The sequence below is a fragment of the Alosa alosa genome, chromosome 18 (assembly GCF_017589495.1).
Source record: "Alosa alosa isolate M-15738 ecotype Scorff River chromosome 18, AALO_Geno_1.1, whole genome shotgun sequence".
Taxonomy (NCBI): domain Eukaryota; kingdom Metazoa; phylum Chordata; class Actinopteri; order Clupeiformes; family Clupeidae; genus Alosa; species Alosa alosa.
This window is the reverse complement of record NC_063206.1, coordinates 22,304,284-22,323,358: the sequence shown is the minus strand read 5'-3', so window position 1 is coordinate 22,323,358 and position 19,075 is coordinate 22,304,284. Positions and strand designations below refer to the sequence as shown.

Sequence of the window (19,075 nt, the reverse complement as noted above, 5' to 3'; positions counted from 1 at the left end):
CTGTGTTCTCACATGAAATATGAAAATTGGTCCACAAATTGATATTCTTCCATACCTCTCTGTGATGACCAAAGGGGACACTGCATATCTGGAAACAACTAGCTATCACACCAACACATCAAAGTAATACAATGGATGAGTCATCATCCATTTTCAAGCCCACGGACGTGCTCGTGCGGCCCATTTTTCTAATTCAGCCTTATCACCCTATCACCATCGGTGTGGGACACACCCAAAGAGGGCAGGAGATTGAGTTTTAGAGCCCAAAATACAGTACAGATGATGCTTTTCAACAAAAATGAGAATTAGTGAGAACCATTCAAATTGAGGAGAGGACGTCAATGGATTTATATAAGGAGGTGATCATAGCGTGTGTGTGTGTGTAGGGGGGGGGGGGTGGGTGGGGTGCAGGGGTTGCTATGAATTCACATCTTTTGTTCTGAAGCTGTTGTTACTCATCTTGTTCGCACAATAACGTCACATGGAAATTCAAATCAAAGCAGCCGTGTGACCTTAAACACTTCAAGCTGAACTCATCAGAATGATCTGTTCCTACTATCCACATTCCTACTATTTTTCGGCAACCCCAGAGATCCGATTCAAAATTGTGTTATAGCCTCATCCCCCATTTCATTCCCCTCAAAAATCAGACAGACATAATTTCAACATCCCAGCAATCAGCACGACTTTTCCGTTCACATGTGAGCGAGATAATCACAGGCCTGGGCCCCTCTGCACATCTACGCATTTTGCACTCACACTTGTGACAGCAAAACACTTCCAAACTTCCTTCGTTTGTGTGTGTATGTGGTGTGTCCTGTGTGTGTGTGTGTGTGTGTGTGTGTGTGTGTGTGTGTGTGTGTGTGTGTGTGTGTGTGTGTGTGTGTGTGTGTGTGTGTGTGTGTGTGTGTGTGTGTGTGTGTGTGTGTGTGTTGTATGCGTGTGTGTGGCCATGGAGTATGAAAATGTCTGTCGAAATGGCGCCTTCTCTCAGCCATCATTACGGGCTTGTTTATACCAATGCACCTTGGCACCCAAATGAGCTAACGCTGCTTCACCCACAAGCCATAAGAATTATGAAAACCACATTGCATAACCCAACTGTTATCATACGCTGTAATAAATCATTCCCACACAAATAAATGTGAGCAAAGGACAAAAAATCCTCACCGCTGTGGCTTGGCATCTGACTTAGGCAGCAAGACAGCTTTCAAGTACAGATATTTGCAAGACAAAATCTCTACATCATTAATACTTAAGAACCAAAGGCTGGAAATGCCTTAGGCGGTAAAAGTGAAGAGAGAGAGAAGATGGGGGGGGGGGGGGGGTATTGCAACTGGTCGCTTGCTCTTCTAAGAGCAAATGTAAGCTAGAGGAAGGCAGGGGTCCTCGTCACCACAGGCTACCTGCCGCTTGGGACTTGCCTTTGTATTCGATGGCGAAGCCTGACATCCCAAGGGAGGCATCGCTGCGGAAGGCCAGGAAGAGGCTGTTTCCACTGCTCTCGATCCTCTCCGGGGCCTGGGTGCCCTGCAGACTGCTAATCAGCGGCCCGTTGGAGTCCTCGCCCTCGTAGATGTGCAGGAAGTCATAGCTGGGCTCCATGTTGAAGCTAGGCAGTGAAGGAGAGACAGAAAGAAAGAACGGATGAGAGAAACAGAGAAACAGAAATAAAAAAACATTCTACATGAGGGTGAAACACTAGAAGCCATCTGTCGCTCTGACGTCAAAGAAGTTGTAAGGTGCTCAGCATCATAAAAAAGAGAACTTGATCGCAGGTTAAACTAAATGTGAATGGCAACAGTTTCATTCCTTTGTAAATCTTACTCTGTTCACTTTTAAGCACCCCTGTGGGTTGCTCAGTAATGTACAAATGATAGAAGAAACAAAAGTTGCCTGCGCAAGTTAGCAATATCAGAAGTCATTCTGTTAAAATAGGCTTTGAAAACAACCACCACCATGAAGTTGATTGATTCCCCCCATATTAAACACAAGAGCAACGTGAGTGCCTTACTTTTTGAAAATTAGAGCGATCACAAAGTCGGGATTGACTTTTATCCGCCAGTCGCATTCTTTTCCTGGTGGGTATGGCTGTGGGTAGTTGGGTGATAGAATTACCCCAGCAGGTCCTGTCACGTTGCCTCCGCAGGTCGCTATCGCAACAAGGAGAGTGAGGCCATCAGTGAGCTACTTGGGGGGGCTTTAATATGATTCCTCAACAAACAGACACACAGGGCAATGGCAAACAAGCAATTCACCGAAGCGCCGGAAGCAAACTAACTGCGGACCACCACTCATGAATCGAGTGCTGGTATCCGTGCAAAATCCTAAGCACAATAGCATTTGATTTTTTTTTTGCTGTTTCTATTTTTTTTACCTGTGTGGGCAGACACCATAAAAACAGTTCATACAGTTTTTTTTGTTTTTTTTTTATGAGGAGATAAATAGCATGCATTAATCAACATCTGCCAAGGGGCTTTGACTCGAGTCGAGAGATGCCAAGTCTAGCATCACACAGCTGGGATCAGGGCTTCAGTCCCAGCTGCACTCCATCTTGCGCGTCTCGGGCCCATGAAGCCTGAGTGGGAGCGAGATCGCTCCTTGTCTGTGGGTGGAGGAGGTGGTCGGGAAAAGCCTGCCTCTCACACGAGAGGGTTTGGAGTGGCTAGTGACGGAGGCTCTGGGTTTGCTGGAGAGACACCACGTCCTTGGCTGGCGTCTGAATGGCCTGAGGGCTGTGAGCGAGCAATGAAATGGTGGGGTGGGGCTGACTACTGTATAAGTGGAGGAGCTATGCACAGGCTTAAGGGGCACTGTTATTTAGCTGTGTGTGTGTGTGTGTGTGTGTGTGTGTGTCAGTGTGTGTGTGTGTGTGTGTGTGTGTGGTGTGTGTGTGTGTGTGTGTGTGTGTGTGTGTGTGTGTGTGTGTGTGTGTGTCAGTGTGTGTGTGTGTGTGTCCTGGGGTTATTAATGTATAAAAGATGCAATAAAATGCATACAATTCTAAAACTAAGTATTCCACATAAGACACACCAAGACAATACAATGTGTTCTCATTACTGCATGCTGTTCTTCTCAACCACCATACATGGTATGTAATAACCTCACCTACATTGGTCATCCATTAAATTGATTGTGAGCAATGTCCACCAATTCCCTACAGGTCTAAGGCCACACAATGGTGACTGTACATTGCTGTTGGGTTTGGAGGCCAGACGAGACATACTGTTCCAGAGTTAAATCCAGTGCTATAAGCAACGCTTATCTTCTTTGTGTCCACGTGAACACAGCATTACTGCCTCTGTGATGCTGATCTAGGAACGTGCCTCACAGCAGCAAGAGCGTTTCAGGGAGACACACTGTATTTGTATTCCAAAAAGCGCCCGCTAGCATGGGCATCAAATGCCATTATCCACTACTGTACACTCCAGCATGTGCGGCACCTCCTCTTAGAATCCAAACAGAGCACAGGGCGCAATGATAATCGAGTGACGCTATGGATACTTAGCATGCTAAAGAACCTAGCCCACAGCTTTTCTATATCCGGTACTGTGGGAGTTGCACCAGGAGGTCAATCATATCTAAAAGCAATTGAATATTTTTTTTTCCATGAGAAAACAAACAGAATAAGAATTAGTGTGTGAAGCCAATGGGGTCTGCTGATAATTTGTAGGTACTGCTGTATCAAATTGATGGAGCTCACACAAAATAAAGCTATGTTCAAAGTGTAATTGCGTCAACACATTCTTTTTCTCAGTTAACCTTGTCTGAATGCTTAAGCAGTGAATATCCAACACACATATGCATACTTTCACTGACACGCACACAAGCAAATAAACACACAAACACAAGCACATAAAGACACACAAGCAAGTCACCCTAACACACACACACACACACACACACACAAACACACACATACACACAAACACACACAGTCACACACACAAAAGCACACAACTCTATGCAGAAAACGGATCCTGGGATTTGAAGCTTGGCAGAGAGTCGTGGCGTCTCCACACAGCTGGGCCCAGTGAGGGTTCTATCGGAGTCACACGCCGCATTATTTTCAGATATTCAGGGCTGAGCCCACACCCATGGTGACAGAAACACATAAACTCAGGCGCCACGGAATTTCCCCCGGGAGGACTTAATGCATTACAGGTAATTCCTCACTAAAATGCACAGGGGCCTCCGTTTGATTTCGTTATTTAAACTGGGTAATCTCTCTTTCCGCCCTGCTCTTTGGTAGCTTTGGGGGCACACATATTCTGGTAAACAAGAGACTAAAGTATACTATAAGCAAGCTTGTGAGGCACCTCGGTATCACTTTGAATTTTAAGATTTTCAGCGGAGTTCTATAACAACCCAATATCTATTTAATAGAACATAACACATAATTAATACATAATTTAATACTCTCAATGCCATTCAAGAGGTCACTTACAATCTGCTTGTAATGACAGTAACATCTACATCCAGCACAGCACTACCAATAGGGGACTCTTAATCAGAGGAGCGGACTGTGTACCTATGCACGTGGGAGGGTCCGGCTGCCAGAAGAACCTGTTGTTGTGTTCCACACAGGTGATTATGGCATCCCCTTCCATCTGGTAGCCCGGGTCACACTGGAAAGTGATGGTGTCCCCTGGCTCCCGGCTGTCTCCATACCGGGTGCCATTTTGTGGCGTTCCAGGATCGTTGCATGTTGTGGCAGTGGTAGCTAAGGCAACAAAAATGTCTTATTATGGAATTGGCATTTCATTACTATCACTGGGCAGTAGGAAGTGTGTGCAACAGTGTTTTGAAGTCTAATTAAGAGACCTTGGTTTACTGAACATACCACGACAGGAACAAAAATGGTTATTTCGTTATCAAACAACAACCTTTTTGGGCAAAAACTAAAATGTGACTCAACTACAACAGCAGCTCATCACCAGATATGACACTGCATGATGGAGGAGGTTGCGCCTCTTACTTGAGAACTGTATAGAGAAGCCAGACTTGCTGATGAAGTAGTCGCTATCGAACTGCAGTGTGAGGACGTTGAAGGTGCTGTGGGTGTCCTCGGGTAGCTGCGAACCGCTCCACTCCTTCAGCAGGATCCCGCTCTCGCTCTGACCATCCCACACCTTCAGGATGTCGTGGTCCACCTCCGTGTCGAAGACAATGAAGTGGAGGCTGAGGGACGATCAAGCAGCCGAGATGAATATTCACGCCTCATCCGCGTTGCGGTTTATCAGCTCAAAACATGCCATGTGTTTCAGATTGAAAATGTGCAGACTTAATTTTCACCAAATAAGCACATCATCAGGAATTAGTCATGTTTTTAAAATGGGAAATACAGGCTCGGGTGCATTAGCAATCTGGGGCAAGCGGGTTGCGACACACATGTAAATATTTCCAAAAAAGGGCATGTTGTAAATCCATTTGCTTAATTTCATGAACTTCATGAACACCATTCTATTCATAGGTTAGTTATAAAACATTTTTTTTTCCTTCATATTGAAACAGTGAAAAAGGCAAGGCTGTATTTGCTGTGTATAATGAATGGGAAATATACAGCTTCAACATACTTTTAAAAGGAATGTCAAAAAATCACTGGGTATTCAAATTAATACATTCTCATAATATTTATAATTCATAACATGAATCCTGTCTGAAAGGGAAAAATGCTTGTTATCCTCTTGTGCGTGTAATAGAAACTGAATGCAAAGAAAAACAAAGCAAACCAGTATTTCTACCTCTAGTTCTCCTGTGTCCCTGACATCAGCATCTCTAACGGCACACAGACACACAGATACGGAGCAGCCCATGAGTTCTAATACTGACCAGCATGACAGTACTAAAGACAACCAACTAATTGATGGCTCATCTTTTCCTCTCTCACTAACTTATTGATTCTCTCTTCTTTCATAATTATATTATAAACATGAATTAAATCATATATCTATCAATTTACTTCTTCATTACTTATTCATTCATCCCTCCATTCATTCATTCATTCATTCATTCATTCATTCATTCATTAATTCATTCAATCATTCACCCATCAATTCCATCATTTTCAAATTAATTCTCAAGCCATTAAACGTACTTATCCAATCTAAGCTCAGCTATTAGCCAAACTATAGAGCTTGTCCTTGAAGCCGAAACTCAATAAGCAGTTTTCTGCCCATTTATTCTATCAATGAACCCAGATGGAAATCTTCACATATTGACCATAGAGCTCCATACTTCATTGTATAACTAGAGGAGATAGACACTTACAGTACAGGCTCAATTATTTGATTGCTAAAAATGCAAACATGTTTATCATATACACAAATATGTTATTGATGTCATATCTCTATGACGTCTTTGTCTGTTTGTCGTGACTTTTATTGAAATATATCCTTTAGTTTATATATCTTTTATGTAGTATCTTTATTCTGTGTAATATCATTGTTTTGTGAAACTGAAGTCTGTAGTATGTTCAGTGTGGGAAAGGAAGACTGGTTTAAGTGAAAGAGCAGGCCTGGCAGAAAATGGCATAGACAAGGTTTGGTGCCAGGAAATGTAAGCAAAACCTAAAGAATGGCACAACCTAAAGAATGTAGGAATAACAGGATGAGAGGGCAAAGGTGAAGTACCATATATTACTTGGTCAGTTATCTGTAAACATAGAGTGTCTTGTCTGGGATGACTTGAAGGGGTATAAAGGCTGGACAACAGCCAGAGGATGTGAGCTCACTTTGCTCACTGCTCACTTTGCTTACTTTGCTTTCACTTACTAGCTTGCTTCACTAATGCTCCGGAGTGCATTAAAGCCATCATCTGCAGTATACATCCATGGTGTGCGGACTTCTTTTGAGTTTGTATTATTTAATGTGGATTTGACACCACATGTTCCACTTTCAAATACATATAAACACACAACAAAAACCTCTCTCTCTCTCTGGAGTTATTGATACAGCTATACAGATATATTCACCAACTATGCTATAAAATAAACTGAGGCACAAACACGGCAAAACAGCACTAAGCCACTGTGGTGACTACAGTAAAGGTTTATTACCTGATTGTTTTGCCTGCGTCTGCCTCAATGGACCAAGTACAGTGGAGGTTGTTGTCGTAGGGTGCTGGGTAGCCCGGCGATAATATCCGCCCAGACGTGGCCTCCTTAATTTGACCTCCACACTCGGCTTGGTAGGGAAACAACAGCAATTACTCGCCACACGTGGTCATCAGATTTTCCTGCACAGCTTTTCAAACACTCAGTTAAACAAGGAAACATCCTCTACTGTGTCTGTCATTCCCTCTCTACTGGTGCACGTTACGGTACTTTTACGAGGACTCCCACTGTAAAGTGGAGTCATCAATAAGCCCACTAAAATGCAATAAATAAATTTAACCTTGGTGACTTGGCGTGTACAAACACAAAGACAGGATAAATATCCTTCTTGCGTTCCCCTTATTGCGACAAATAAAAGCAATATCCGCCAGAGGCACCGCCATCAATTTTCACACTGTTTTGAAAATTTGTCAGACCTCGGTGTTGCTTAATTAGAAAAGGAAGACGGGGCATTAGTTTGTACACACAAAGACACACACACACACACACACACACACACACACACACACACACACACACACACGGCACACACACACACACACACACACACACACACACACACACACACACACACACACACACACACACACACACACACACACACACACACACACACACACACACACACAGACACACACACACACACACACACACACACACACACACACAAACACACAAACACATCCACACACACACACACACACAAACAGACACACACACACACAAAACACACACACACACACACACACACACACACACACACACACACACACACACACACACACACACACACACAAACTACCCACCACAAAACTGTATTATGTGCAAGGCATTTAAAAGGGGCCAGCACACTACCCATGCAGTTTGTCAAATATAGCCTCTATCCCCATCCACCATTGATCTAAAAAAAAAAATACAAACGGGCATCGCAGCAAGCCAGCTCTTAATTGAAGCGAGGACTGAAAAAGGTAGCTGCCTGAACATTAGAGGCACTTCATCGCGGCCCTGGGACACTTTCAAACAGGATGGGGTGAGGGTGACACCCACTGTGCCCCTATCTCAGTTTCAGATTCCTGGGAATGAAATTGGCTATATTCCCTCAGGTGGATTAAGGGCCAGGGTGCCTCTCTGCTTTTTTTCCCTCTCTCTTTTCTTTCTCTTTTTTAATGACACAGACAGCATTTGAAATGCAGCACCTGGAATCTGGAAAGTGATTTTGCCCTTTTCTTGCTTTACAAGATAAAGCCCTACGCTTGTAGAAAGCAGGCAAAAGAGAGGCACAGAACAGGCTTTGCTGTAGACAACATGAGAGAGGGGGGGGAGAGGGGTTAGGGCAGGGACGTGTTAAACAAGAATACCCACAAACACCATCAACCGGCAGTTCTCTGACAGAAAAAAAAAAAAAAAGATCAGCAAACATCTGTAAGAACAACCGCAAGCTCAGCTAACGTGTCACCATTTACATCTTTGATGAACCTTGACTGTGGCCTGGACATAAAAAGGCTACTTGATCCTGAAATTATTATTACTACCACCACACTCTGTTTACACCACATCCTCTAGCCACATTGCTCCATATGCTATGCTTTGTTTTCTCTTTATGGCTCGTTAGAATTCTCTCCAGTGTAACAAAGTACTACTTTTTCTCTCCACTCAAGCTGTCAAACTGAACCGAGCCAGCTTCTATGGTCATACAGTATGTACCAAGCAGATGCTTTGGAAACAATAGATGTTGGAGGCTTGAATGTAAGCTTGAAATACATCCATGCTGGTTGCAGTTTGAAACCAAGATGATGTTTGATGATAAGAAGTGGCTTACAGAGTTTCAAGGATATGCTGTAATATTATATTGTATAGGGTCCAAAGGGCAAAACTGCAATAGGGTTTTATGAAAGAGTGGGATCCAATTGGACATGGTGCAAAAACATATATTACTAGAAACATACGAGAAATGTTCTTTATTTTCAGACAAAAGAACAGTTTCTGGCCGCTCTGTACACTTTCACAAGCTGTCAGTCACACTGAAAAGAAGGTTTATGCTCGTCAAAATCCTGTCAAAAAAAGCACCCAGTGCAGCTTTTAGGTCCACTGCCAGTAGAAGAGAAAAGCTACCTATTGTATCTGAACAGGAATGAAATTATGACTGAGCTCTCTGAAATTACTGCTTAGTCATTGCCCTGAATACAAATAGCTGTCTGCTAGCAATTAGTAATAAAAGGAGGAAGGAGATACATATTGTCGTGACAGGTCTAGACTTACCGACGCAGGATGGCAGAGGCTTGTCCCACACTCTGCGGTCACCGCTGAGACAGGTCAGAGTGCTGCTTCCATGCAGTGTGTACCCGGGGTTACAGCTGTACACCACTCGTGTGTTGGCAAAATGCCCGTTGTCTTCAATCTTGTACCCATAATTTGGAGTCCCCGGTTCTTCGCATTTGACAAGGTCAAAACCTGTAAAAAGGCATGTTAAACCCGAGGCCCATTCCGGATGTAAAAAAAAACATCTGTCCACTTGAATGAACCCCAAGCCTGGGAGAGATTCCTTCCAGTGCAATAATTATGCAAAGGTGGAACAATAAAAAGACATCTGTCCAGCACTACTTAGCAAACAACTTCAAGCGTTTTGCCCTTATCTGATACTGGAAAAACATATGCCTAGTACAGCATGAAATCCTCTATTTCACGTGAGACTTCTATCATGCTCACTATTCTAAGAGAGCTCTATGTATAGGAGTGTGTATATCAACCAGAGAAAGGGATTAATTACAACTGCATCTGATGTTGTATGTTGTTACGGTTGAATTACTTAAACACGTGTAAACATGTCGATCCGTTCATGTTTTTTTATTATTATTATTTGCATAACTCAAAGCTAGGAATGATAATGAGGACCTATATTCATGTAAATATGGCATGATCAAATTGGTTTATAAATGCATAATTCCAAGCTTGAAGGAATTCTAGGAACCCAACATACTGTCTTTGTATGTAACCATTATACTAATATCCTATTGCAAATACCCTGTACTGTAAGCCAAAACTTGGAATTATAATGAACATTACATATGTGACAGAGGCAAGCAAAGCTATGTGCTAATACCCATGGTCTGGAACGCCATACACGGTCGAGGAAATGCAGCTAATAGCCATCATTATTTAGCCTCCAGTGGACATCATCTCCACTGCTCTCCTCCTTCTCACCACTAGTGGAATGTGTGTGTGTGTGTGTGTGTGTGTGTGTGTGTGTGTGTGAGTCTACAGCTTCCCACCTCTCCGTCAGTCCATCACACTGAAAGCCTGATGGGTTGTTGGTTTTTTTCTGATCGGGAGGGATGTATGTTCCAGTTATACCCTACTGAAGATGCTGGAGCACTGTCCTCTTTAGGCTTCTCATCACTGTGTAAAATATGTGGTGCTGTGTGTATGATATTGTGAGATGCATCTGGGGGTTTTCCCATCATGTCAGAGAGAGCCACTCATCACCACACCTGACATATATTGTTTTCACAAGTCCGGGAGGATCCGTAGAGACGCGTGTTGTATGATAATCAATCATCATGTGCGACTTGTCATCTGACCTAAACTGTCAGGTGATTCACACGTAGACCTCTGCATTATCTGCATTTACCTAAGGGGAGGCTGAGCATGTTTGAAGCCTAGTATTAGTGTCTGTTTAATGCAAGTTGAATTTTAAACATAATGAATAAGCAAATCCCATAAATGTTGGATCTCCCACAAGTCACTATATTAGTCTGTTTCATGGCAAAGTCAGGGACTGAAGGCAAAGTAAAGAGGGAGAATGTACAACCTGTTCTTCTCAATGATCACTTCAGCTATTATGACTGGGAGTGTGTCTACTGTACTGTATGTGTGCACATATGCATGTATATGTATGTGTATGTGTGTGTGTGTGTGTGTGTGTGTGTGTGTGTATGTCACGTGCAGAGGATGCTAAACAACGCTGTTGTCTGATCACCCACGTCAAAGCTGACACCTTTCCCATTCTATTTCATTTCCTCATTCTGGGAGACTCAAACTCACTGCTGTATGTCAGCCGGAAGCCCTTGTTGGTTCCCGTCCCGTTGCTGTTGAACTCAATCCACAGATGATTTGAGGTGCTGTTGATGACGACATTAGTCATTTCGCTCCTTGAAAAATTGCCCAGCAATCGAGATGAACTGTCGCTCCCATCATAAATCTGCAGAGGAAAAACATTCTCAAAGCCTTCATTTGAGCAAAGTCCAGATATGTAAATATGAAACTCAGCTTTATCTAAGACATCACTGTAAGTGAAAAAAGTAACTAGATGTACCGCATAGCGGTACAAAATATGACCGCCGCTCAGTCCTGTACATCCGTTCCGCGAAAATAAATCACACTTCAATTTGTCTCCATATTTTACTCCATCCCCCACTCTTGAAACTTTTGTGTATGCTTGTTTGGCATGCCTGAGTGTGTGTGTGCGGCTGCACAGAAAGTACCCTACTGGTGCTGAAAAGGTGAATAGATTGTAGAATAGCCAAAGAAGATGTAGAATTGTTATAAAACCTTTAAAATCTCTAAACAATCACAAGTAGGGCAGTTCATCACAGTTCATCCATTGCAACTGGATTGATGAAAGGTCACTTACACCTGTAGGCTACATTGTATTTGGGAAAAAGCAAAAGGTATCAGCATAATGTTATTTATTTATTTATTTTTTTATGTATTTATAAACAAAAAAACATCTCTGTCAGTTCCATGCCGTTTTCAACAGCTATCAAAAAAACAAAGGTCATTTTGGATGGATGGATTTTTTGTGAATGTTTCTTCTTCTACATAAGATTTTAGTCATCTTTAGTTCATGTAATACTTTATTGTCAATGCACAAATTAAGTAACAGTAGTCTGAAACGTTATTGTTAATGCACAAATTAAGTAACAGTAGCCTAGTCTGAAACGAAATGCTGTTTTACATCTAACCAGTGGTGCAAATAACTGACATGTCCAAATGGGCCTTGATGAAATGCGTCGCTAGACTGTTCATACACATTTTAATGGGCCAAAGTTGAAGAGCTTTTGTCCGTTATTGTTAGTGCAAATATAGGCTGATTCATGTTCCCTTGCATTGTTTAACTGAGGTCCATGGCTAGTCTGGCTTTCATCAGACCAAGCTCAATCTTTTAAGAAATCAATAAATAAAAAGCGGGTAGATCAGGCTGGTTCACCCAGCCTAGTCCATAGGCACCCGATATTGTTTAATTTTCCGATTGAGATATACACGCTCTGGCTATTCTAAATGCAAAATGCATCAGGGAGTTATGACAAAACGGTAACTAACAAACTAGATCCTAATAGAAAGTTGTTAGCTTCCCTAAGCTACAGGTAGGATTATAAAGGTAGGCCTATTGACAACATAAATTGTCAATAGGCTATGCTGGCGACACAAATAAAATCTCCTTTGAAACCAATGGCTTACGCCTTACAGTATCAAGCGGACTTAAACTGTCGTGATCGCGGTCGAAAAGTTGTAATAACATTCACGCAGCTCCATGAGTCAAGGAAAGCGCCAATGAAGTAGCCACTTCTAAATGGGACCCACTACACAGTAGCTTAAGGTGTTTTGCTAAAACAGCCATAATGAAATGAAGGTGTCATTGTTTGGATCCTTCACACACACGTGCTTTTTAATTTCACAGACTACAACTACCAAGCTGTAATCAAAGCACATCGATTCCCCTCTCACACCCTGCACGCACTTAAAACAAAATAAACAGGTGTCTCAGTCTCACGCATGTATAGGCAAAACTGTTTCAGACCGGTGTAACGTTGGTAAATCTTCCATTGCACAGAATGATTTTGTAGCACGTGCAATAAATGACAGTCGAAAGATACAAACAGTGCTGCTATACATTTGCTTGGTATAACCGCATTTATAGTTTTCTACAAATGCAATAAATCAAATGCCTCCATCACTCAACCAACGCTTAACGGTAACATTACCTAGGTCCTTATTGATATTACAAGATTAACGCACCTGCAGTAAAACCAAGCATGTCCGATAAACATCCTCAGATTTATTTCGGCTTCAAGAAGAAATGGGAATTACACTTCATGTGAACATCGTCCTATCCTTATTAGATGTTCGCTGCGGTAAATTACAGTCCTTGTATGAAGCGTCCATTGTTTTTTCCAACCCACTTTTAACTTCCAACAAAATTACGCCTCACTGCAACGATCGCAATCTAGTGGACAAACGACTACTTCACGCCAATACTGAAAATGCAGCCATGATGATGATGATGAATATTTATTTTGGCTTTCTTTTTAATCCTACTGATTTTCATTTTTTTTTACCGGGGGGCAAATCACAAATGAGTGATTATGAGCCAGGTTGATGTGGGCCCTTGAGACCAACATACCATAAAAGATTCACAGAGAACTGTGTCTGCCCTACCCTCCTTTCGGGGGTCCAGTCCAGCGGGGGGGCTGCAGATGAAAACGAAAAATGACGGTTCCATGCTATCCATGTGGGGGTACATGCTCACCAAGTTTTGTGTACCCGGTCTTTCAGTGTCCCGGAATCTTTGTTGGTGTACGCCACTAAATGTACACATAAATTATTTTATTGTAAGGCCCCCATGAACGAAAATACACAAAACTTGGCATGCATTCAGAGGGTGTCATAATGATCCTACACTTTTAATTTCGTGCAGTTTTGACCTTGTCAGCCAGAGATATTGAGATGAAAACACCTAATTTTTTTCTTTTTATTTTTTAACTAGGTGGCGCTATACATGAAATAAGTGGTAATGGGATGGGTTGACATGCCCCCTTAAGACCAACATACAAAAAAAAGGTGGACCTCCTAGGCCCTACGGTTCTCGAGATATTCACAGAAAACTGTCTCCGGCCACCTACAGGCCAGTTGGTGTATAGTAACATAAATTAATTTATTGTGTGGCCCCCCATGAACGGAATTCCACAAAACTTGGCGTGCATACAGAGGGTGTCATAATGATCCTACACTTCCAATTTCGTGCAGTTTTGACTATGTTAGGTCACAGATACCTTCAATTACACCACCTCATTTTTACTTTTTGTGTTTAACTAGGTAGCTATACATGAAATGAGTGGTTATGGAATGGGTTGACATGGCCCCTTGAGATCAACATACAAAAAAAAAATGGTCCTCCTAAACCCTACGGTTTTCGAGATATTCACAGAAAACTGTGTCTGCCCTACCCTCCTTTCGGGGGGTCCAATTCAGCGGGGGCTACAGATCAAAACGAAAACGATGGTTCCATGCTATCCATGTGGGGTTACATGTCCACCAAGTTTTCGTGTACCCCGGTCTTTCAGTGTCCCGGAATCATTGACGGAAATTTGGGCATGCGAAAAAGAAAAAAAAAAGAAGAAATTCTGACTAAACCTATATGACCGCCGGCCACAACCCAATAGCGGCGGTCATAATTATGTGACTTCCAGGTGAACTCAAAAAGGTTCCTTCATAGCGGCGGATGTCCTTCAAATTGTAAATGTATCACTGCTGTCTGGCACTTTTCCTAAGTCACTGAAAACAGCTGTTGTAAAGCCACTTCTCAAGAAGAATAACCTGGATGCCTCCATGCTAAACAATTACAGGCCCATATCCAATCTACCTTTTATTGAAGGTAAATTATTGAAAAAGTAGTCTTTAATCAATTAACCACCTTCCTAACATCAAATGGGTATTTTGATTATTTTCAGTCTGGTTTTCGGGCAAATCACAGCACTGAAACAGCTCTCATTAAAGTTTCCAATGACATACGCCTCAACACAGATTCAGGTAAAACATCAGTCCTAGTGCTACTGGACCTTAGTGCAGCATTTGACACTGTTGATCACAATATTTTACTACACAGACTAGAACACTGGGTTGGATTTACAGGCATAGTTATCAACTGGCTAAAATCATATCTACAAGAAAGGAGCTTCTTTGTTGCCATCGGAAACTGTACCTCAACACCAACGTCCTTGACCTGTGGTGTTCCCCAGGGGTCGATCTTGGGGCCACTATTATTCAACCTCTATATGCTCTCACTTGGACAAATCATTCAAAATAATTTGATTTCATATCATAGCTATGCAGATGACACACAAATTTACTTAGCTCTATCACCAAACGACTATGGTGCTCTTGAATCTATGTGTCAGTGTATAGAACAAATCAAGACCTGGATGTCTCAAAATTTTCTTCAGCTGAACAAAGACAAAACTGAAGTAATTATATTTGGTAAAAAGGAGGAAAGACTTAGGGTTGCCACACTCCTTGACACAAAAGGGTTGAAGGCAAAGGATACTGTTAAAAATCTTGGTGTATTAATTAACAGTGATCTAAATTTCAACAGTCACATGAAAGCGATAACTAAATCAGCTTTTTACCACCTCAGAAATATTGCCAAACTCAGAGGGCTGATGTCAAAACATGACTTAGAAAAACTCATTCATGCATTTATCTCCAGCAGGGTTGATTACTGCAATGGACTGTTCACAGGCCTTCCTAAAAAGACTATTAAACAGCTTCAGGTGATACAAAATGCAGCAGCTAGGATTCTAACAAAAACTAAAAGAACTGACCACATTACTCCAATTCTTAAGTCCTTGCACTGGCTTCCAGTAAGTCACAGAATTGACTTTAAAGCACTATTGCTTGTTTATGAATCAGTAAATGGAGCAGGACCTAAATACTTGTCAGACATGCTTCAGCAGTACACACCTTCTTGTCCTCTCAGGTCCCAGGTGAAAAACTTGCTAGTAAAACCTACAGTTAGAACTAAACATGGTGAAGCAGCTTTTAGCTGCTATGCGGCTCAGCTGTGGAACCAACTTTCGGATGACATCAAAAAGGCCCCAACTGTAGCCAGTTTTAAATCTAGACTTAAGACCAAACTGTTCTCAGATGCTTTCTGCTAACTGTGCCGAGTTACAAATTCTGAATCTGCCTTGATAATTATTCTACCTTGTCTTTTACTACTTTCTTACTACTTTTGCCTTTGTTTTTGCTTACTAATTATTCTTTATTTTTAAATGATTTTACCTTGTGTTTTATGTTTTCTTTTTATTATGATCTTTACCTTTTAACTATTCTTTGATTATTGTTTGGTTTTGTTTATGTAAAGCACATTGAATGACCTCTGTGTATGAAATGCGCTATATAAATAAACTTGACTTGACTTGACTTCAGTTTCTTCAGATTCTTGAGTTTAAAAGATTTGATTATTTTCTATCATACAGTTTTAATGTGAGAAGGTCATAATCTTCAAAAGGGCTGGCGATAACACACTGTCATTAACCAGGAGAGTTATGGGTTTCCAGGAAGTATGAACATGTCAGTTGTATTTAATTAAAATGTTATTACCATTATTGCCATTATGAATTTCAAAATATGGCTCATGCTTCAGTTATGATTGATGTTGACCTCATGGATACACATGAAATCAGGACGCATGGTTTTTGAGAACGCCCCTGACCCTGTAACAGATCTGTGCTGGATTCATCTTGAATTTCACATGAAAGATGACCATAGGCAGACCTATGCCAGAACCACATCAGTTTGGATTCAGATTCAGAGGCTGTGCTTGGCTGGGCTTTCTTCAGGACTACACATATGACAGTGAGAAGGGTTGTGTACCCAGGCTTTAATAGATTCATTAAAGTGTGGTCCAGTCTTTCCTAGTCCACGTCCACTCTGACCTAAATAAATAAGGCTTATTCCTTAGACTCTTTTGCTCAATAGATTTCCAGAATTTCAAAACATACCTTCTAAAATTTACATTGAATTTGATTTGGTGAATATGTATTATTTCAGTTTTTCATTTGACGTTGGAGCTCTCAAGTCAGTGTGTTTATAGGCGCTGCCATGGTTACATACCTTGAGATAATCTCCTTCAAGGAGCTGGAAGTTTGTAGCCACCATTCGAATGCCTTTTCCTCTCTCTGTCTCGATGCGGTAGATGCACTCGTGATTGTTGCCATAATTGGCAGGGTAATTGGGTGACAGCAAGACACCTTCGATTCCAACAGAGGTGGCTCCACACTCAGCTAGGCAGAGAGAGAGAGAGAGAGAGAGAGAGAGAATGACAGTCAAAGAGAAAAAGAGAGAGGACAAAAGAGAAAAAGAGGGAAAGAGGAGAAACAAACAGTGAGAGGTCAAGGTAAAGAGGAAGGCGACGGGCGGAAGGGGTGAGCAAGAGAGGGAGAGAGAGGAGGAAGAGAGAAAGAGGACTTGCTCGGAATCAACTCATTCCAACAAAAGCCCAAAAAGACACAGGTCGACTTCTAGTCAGTTTGAATGTTCTGGTCAGTTCCTCTAGTGGTGCCCTGACCAAATAGACAATGACAACACGGGAGCTTGGCAAGAGGTGAGCACTCAAAACTGACCAGCTCAACAGTGACTGTTCAAGCCACGTACAAATGCAGCTAGCAAAAATAGGAAATCTGCATGTGAAATCTTCCAACTTAGCCGTCCGCAGCAGCTGTTACCTACTGAAGGGCCTGAGGATCTGAACCAGTTGGAGCATGAGCTGTTGTCATTTTGATGAACTAGAGGACCACACTTGAGAAGAATACTAATTACTTGGCAGATTTATGCATTAGTTATGTGCTGGCCACAAAGGCTCAGGACTGTGACGGAATCAGATGTCCGTGTAGTTAATATTCTGATGCTGAGCCTCAGGTGTGGTAGCAGATGTTGCCTCAAGACCTTCAGTTCTGCAAATTGAGTGGAGCACAAATTCTTGCGGTGGGGGAGGCAGTCTTTGGAAAAGAAATTGAATGATCCTTCAAACGGTTGGGAGAAAATAAATGTGAAATTTGTTTCCACAGGCACAATGCAGGATATGAGTCATTGTCACCATTCATTGGGGTTGTTGTGATTGTCATTCTTGTGGGAAATAATTCTGGCTGATTGATATGATGAGCTTCATAAATTTCCATCATTTTCAATGGTGACCTTGGTAATTTTACCATCTAATTGTACTGAATACTTTTGGTGGATATGTAGCAGTTCAACAATGTAGCAAGTCTACTGGTAAAAGGATTGCCCAAAGAGGAAATTATAGTGCTGTTGTGATTATTTAAAACAAATGTTAATGATTCTTTATTAAACTAATTCAAAACAGAATATTTTCAGTATTTTGGTGTTGCTATCCGTGTCAAGAGGGCGGTTCTATGATGAGCTACATGTCTCTCTGTAGGAAGTAAACTAAATAAGTCATCTTCCTCACTCAGAGAAAAGCATTTTGGGGAATACTGCATGTGCACCGTGGTGTAGGCCTGTGGCAAGCAAAGCTGTTACATGTAGCTTAAGAGAATACTTTGTATTTGCAAGTGGAGAGATTCCATTCTAGTTTAATGTTGTTTAATTTCCCTAACCACTGAAGTGTATGTCTGTACTAGTTTGGGTCAATACAACTTGTAGAAGCTTTTCTGCACTAGTGGAGTGGTTCTAAACAGGTTCTGGGGTGGTCTTGCTCTGCTTCCCATTGTTCCCCATCTGCGTATCTGGCTATTGATCTTGGCTTACTCATGATTGGTTGATCACACCTGTTTTAGCTCATTAAAAACATTGCAATAAAACTTTCTTTCATCAGACATGCTAGGAGTAGGTAAAGACAGAAGATATACAGGAGCAGTGGGCTCGAGGAACACAACTGAGAAATGCAATTGAATTAACAATGCAAATATGTAAAATTAAATCACTTTGTCATGTTTTCTCCTATTTTTGATATATTTTTTTCTCTATCAACATTTACTGTTTATATTTTTACTGTTTTGATGGTTTTATGTATCTTTATTTATTTATTTATTTCTATCCTTTTATTAAATTACATTACACTTTTAAGTCTTATTCTATAGTTTTATCCTTGTTTTATTGTCAATTTAACCTCAACTTTGGCACATGAGGAAAAACACTTTGGTCATTGTCTTTTAATGTGCTGTA

The 19,075-nt window shown here is 41.6% G+C and overlaps 1 protein-coding gene across 2 annotated transcripts in view; it reads right to left on the bottom strand.

The window, feature by feature from the left end:
• The window catches only part of LOC125311390 (CUB and sushi domain-containing protein 1-like), a 300,533-nt gene that overhangs the window by 63,288 nt on the left and 218,170 nt on the right, over positions 1 to 19,075 (bottom strand). For both annotated transcript variants that reach the window (XM_048269385.1, XM_048269386.1), the window contains exons 22-29: positions 17,006 to 17,175; positions 11,156 to 11,312; positions 9,374 to 9,565; positions 7,058 to 7,184; positions 4,979 to 5,181; positions 4,532 to 4,723; positions 2,015 to 2,153; positions 1,425 to 1,612 (exon numbers count right to left, since the gene is read on the bottom strand). In XM_048269385.1, the coding sequence (XP_048125342.1) occupies positions 1,425 to 1,612; positions 2,015 to 2,153; positions 4,532 to 4,723; positions 4,979 to 5,181; positions 7,058 to 7,184; positions 9,374 to 9,565; positions 11,156 to 11,312; positions 17,006 to 17,175 (1,368 nt within the window). The remainder of the gene's footprint in view (positions 1 to 1,424; positions 1,613 to 2,014; positions 2,154 to 4,531; positions 4,724 to 4,978; positions 5,182 to 7,057; positions 7,185 to 9,373; positions 9,566 to 11,155; positions 11,313 to 17,005; positions 17,176 to 19,075) is intronic.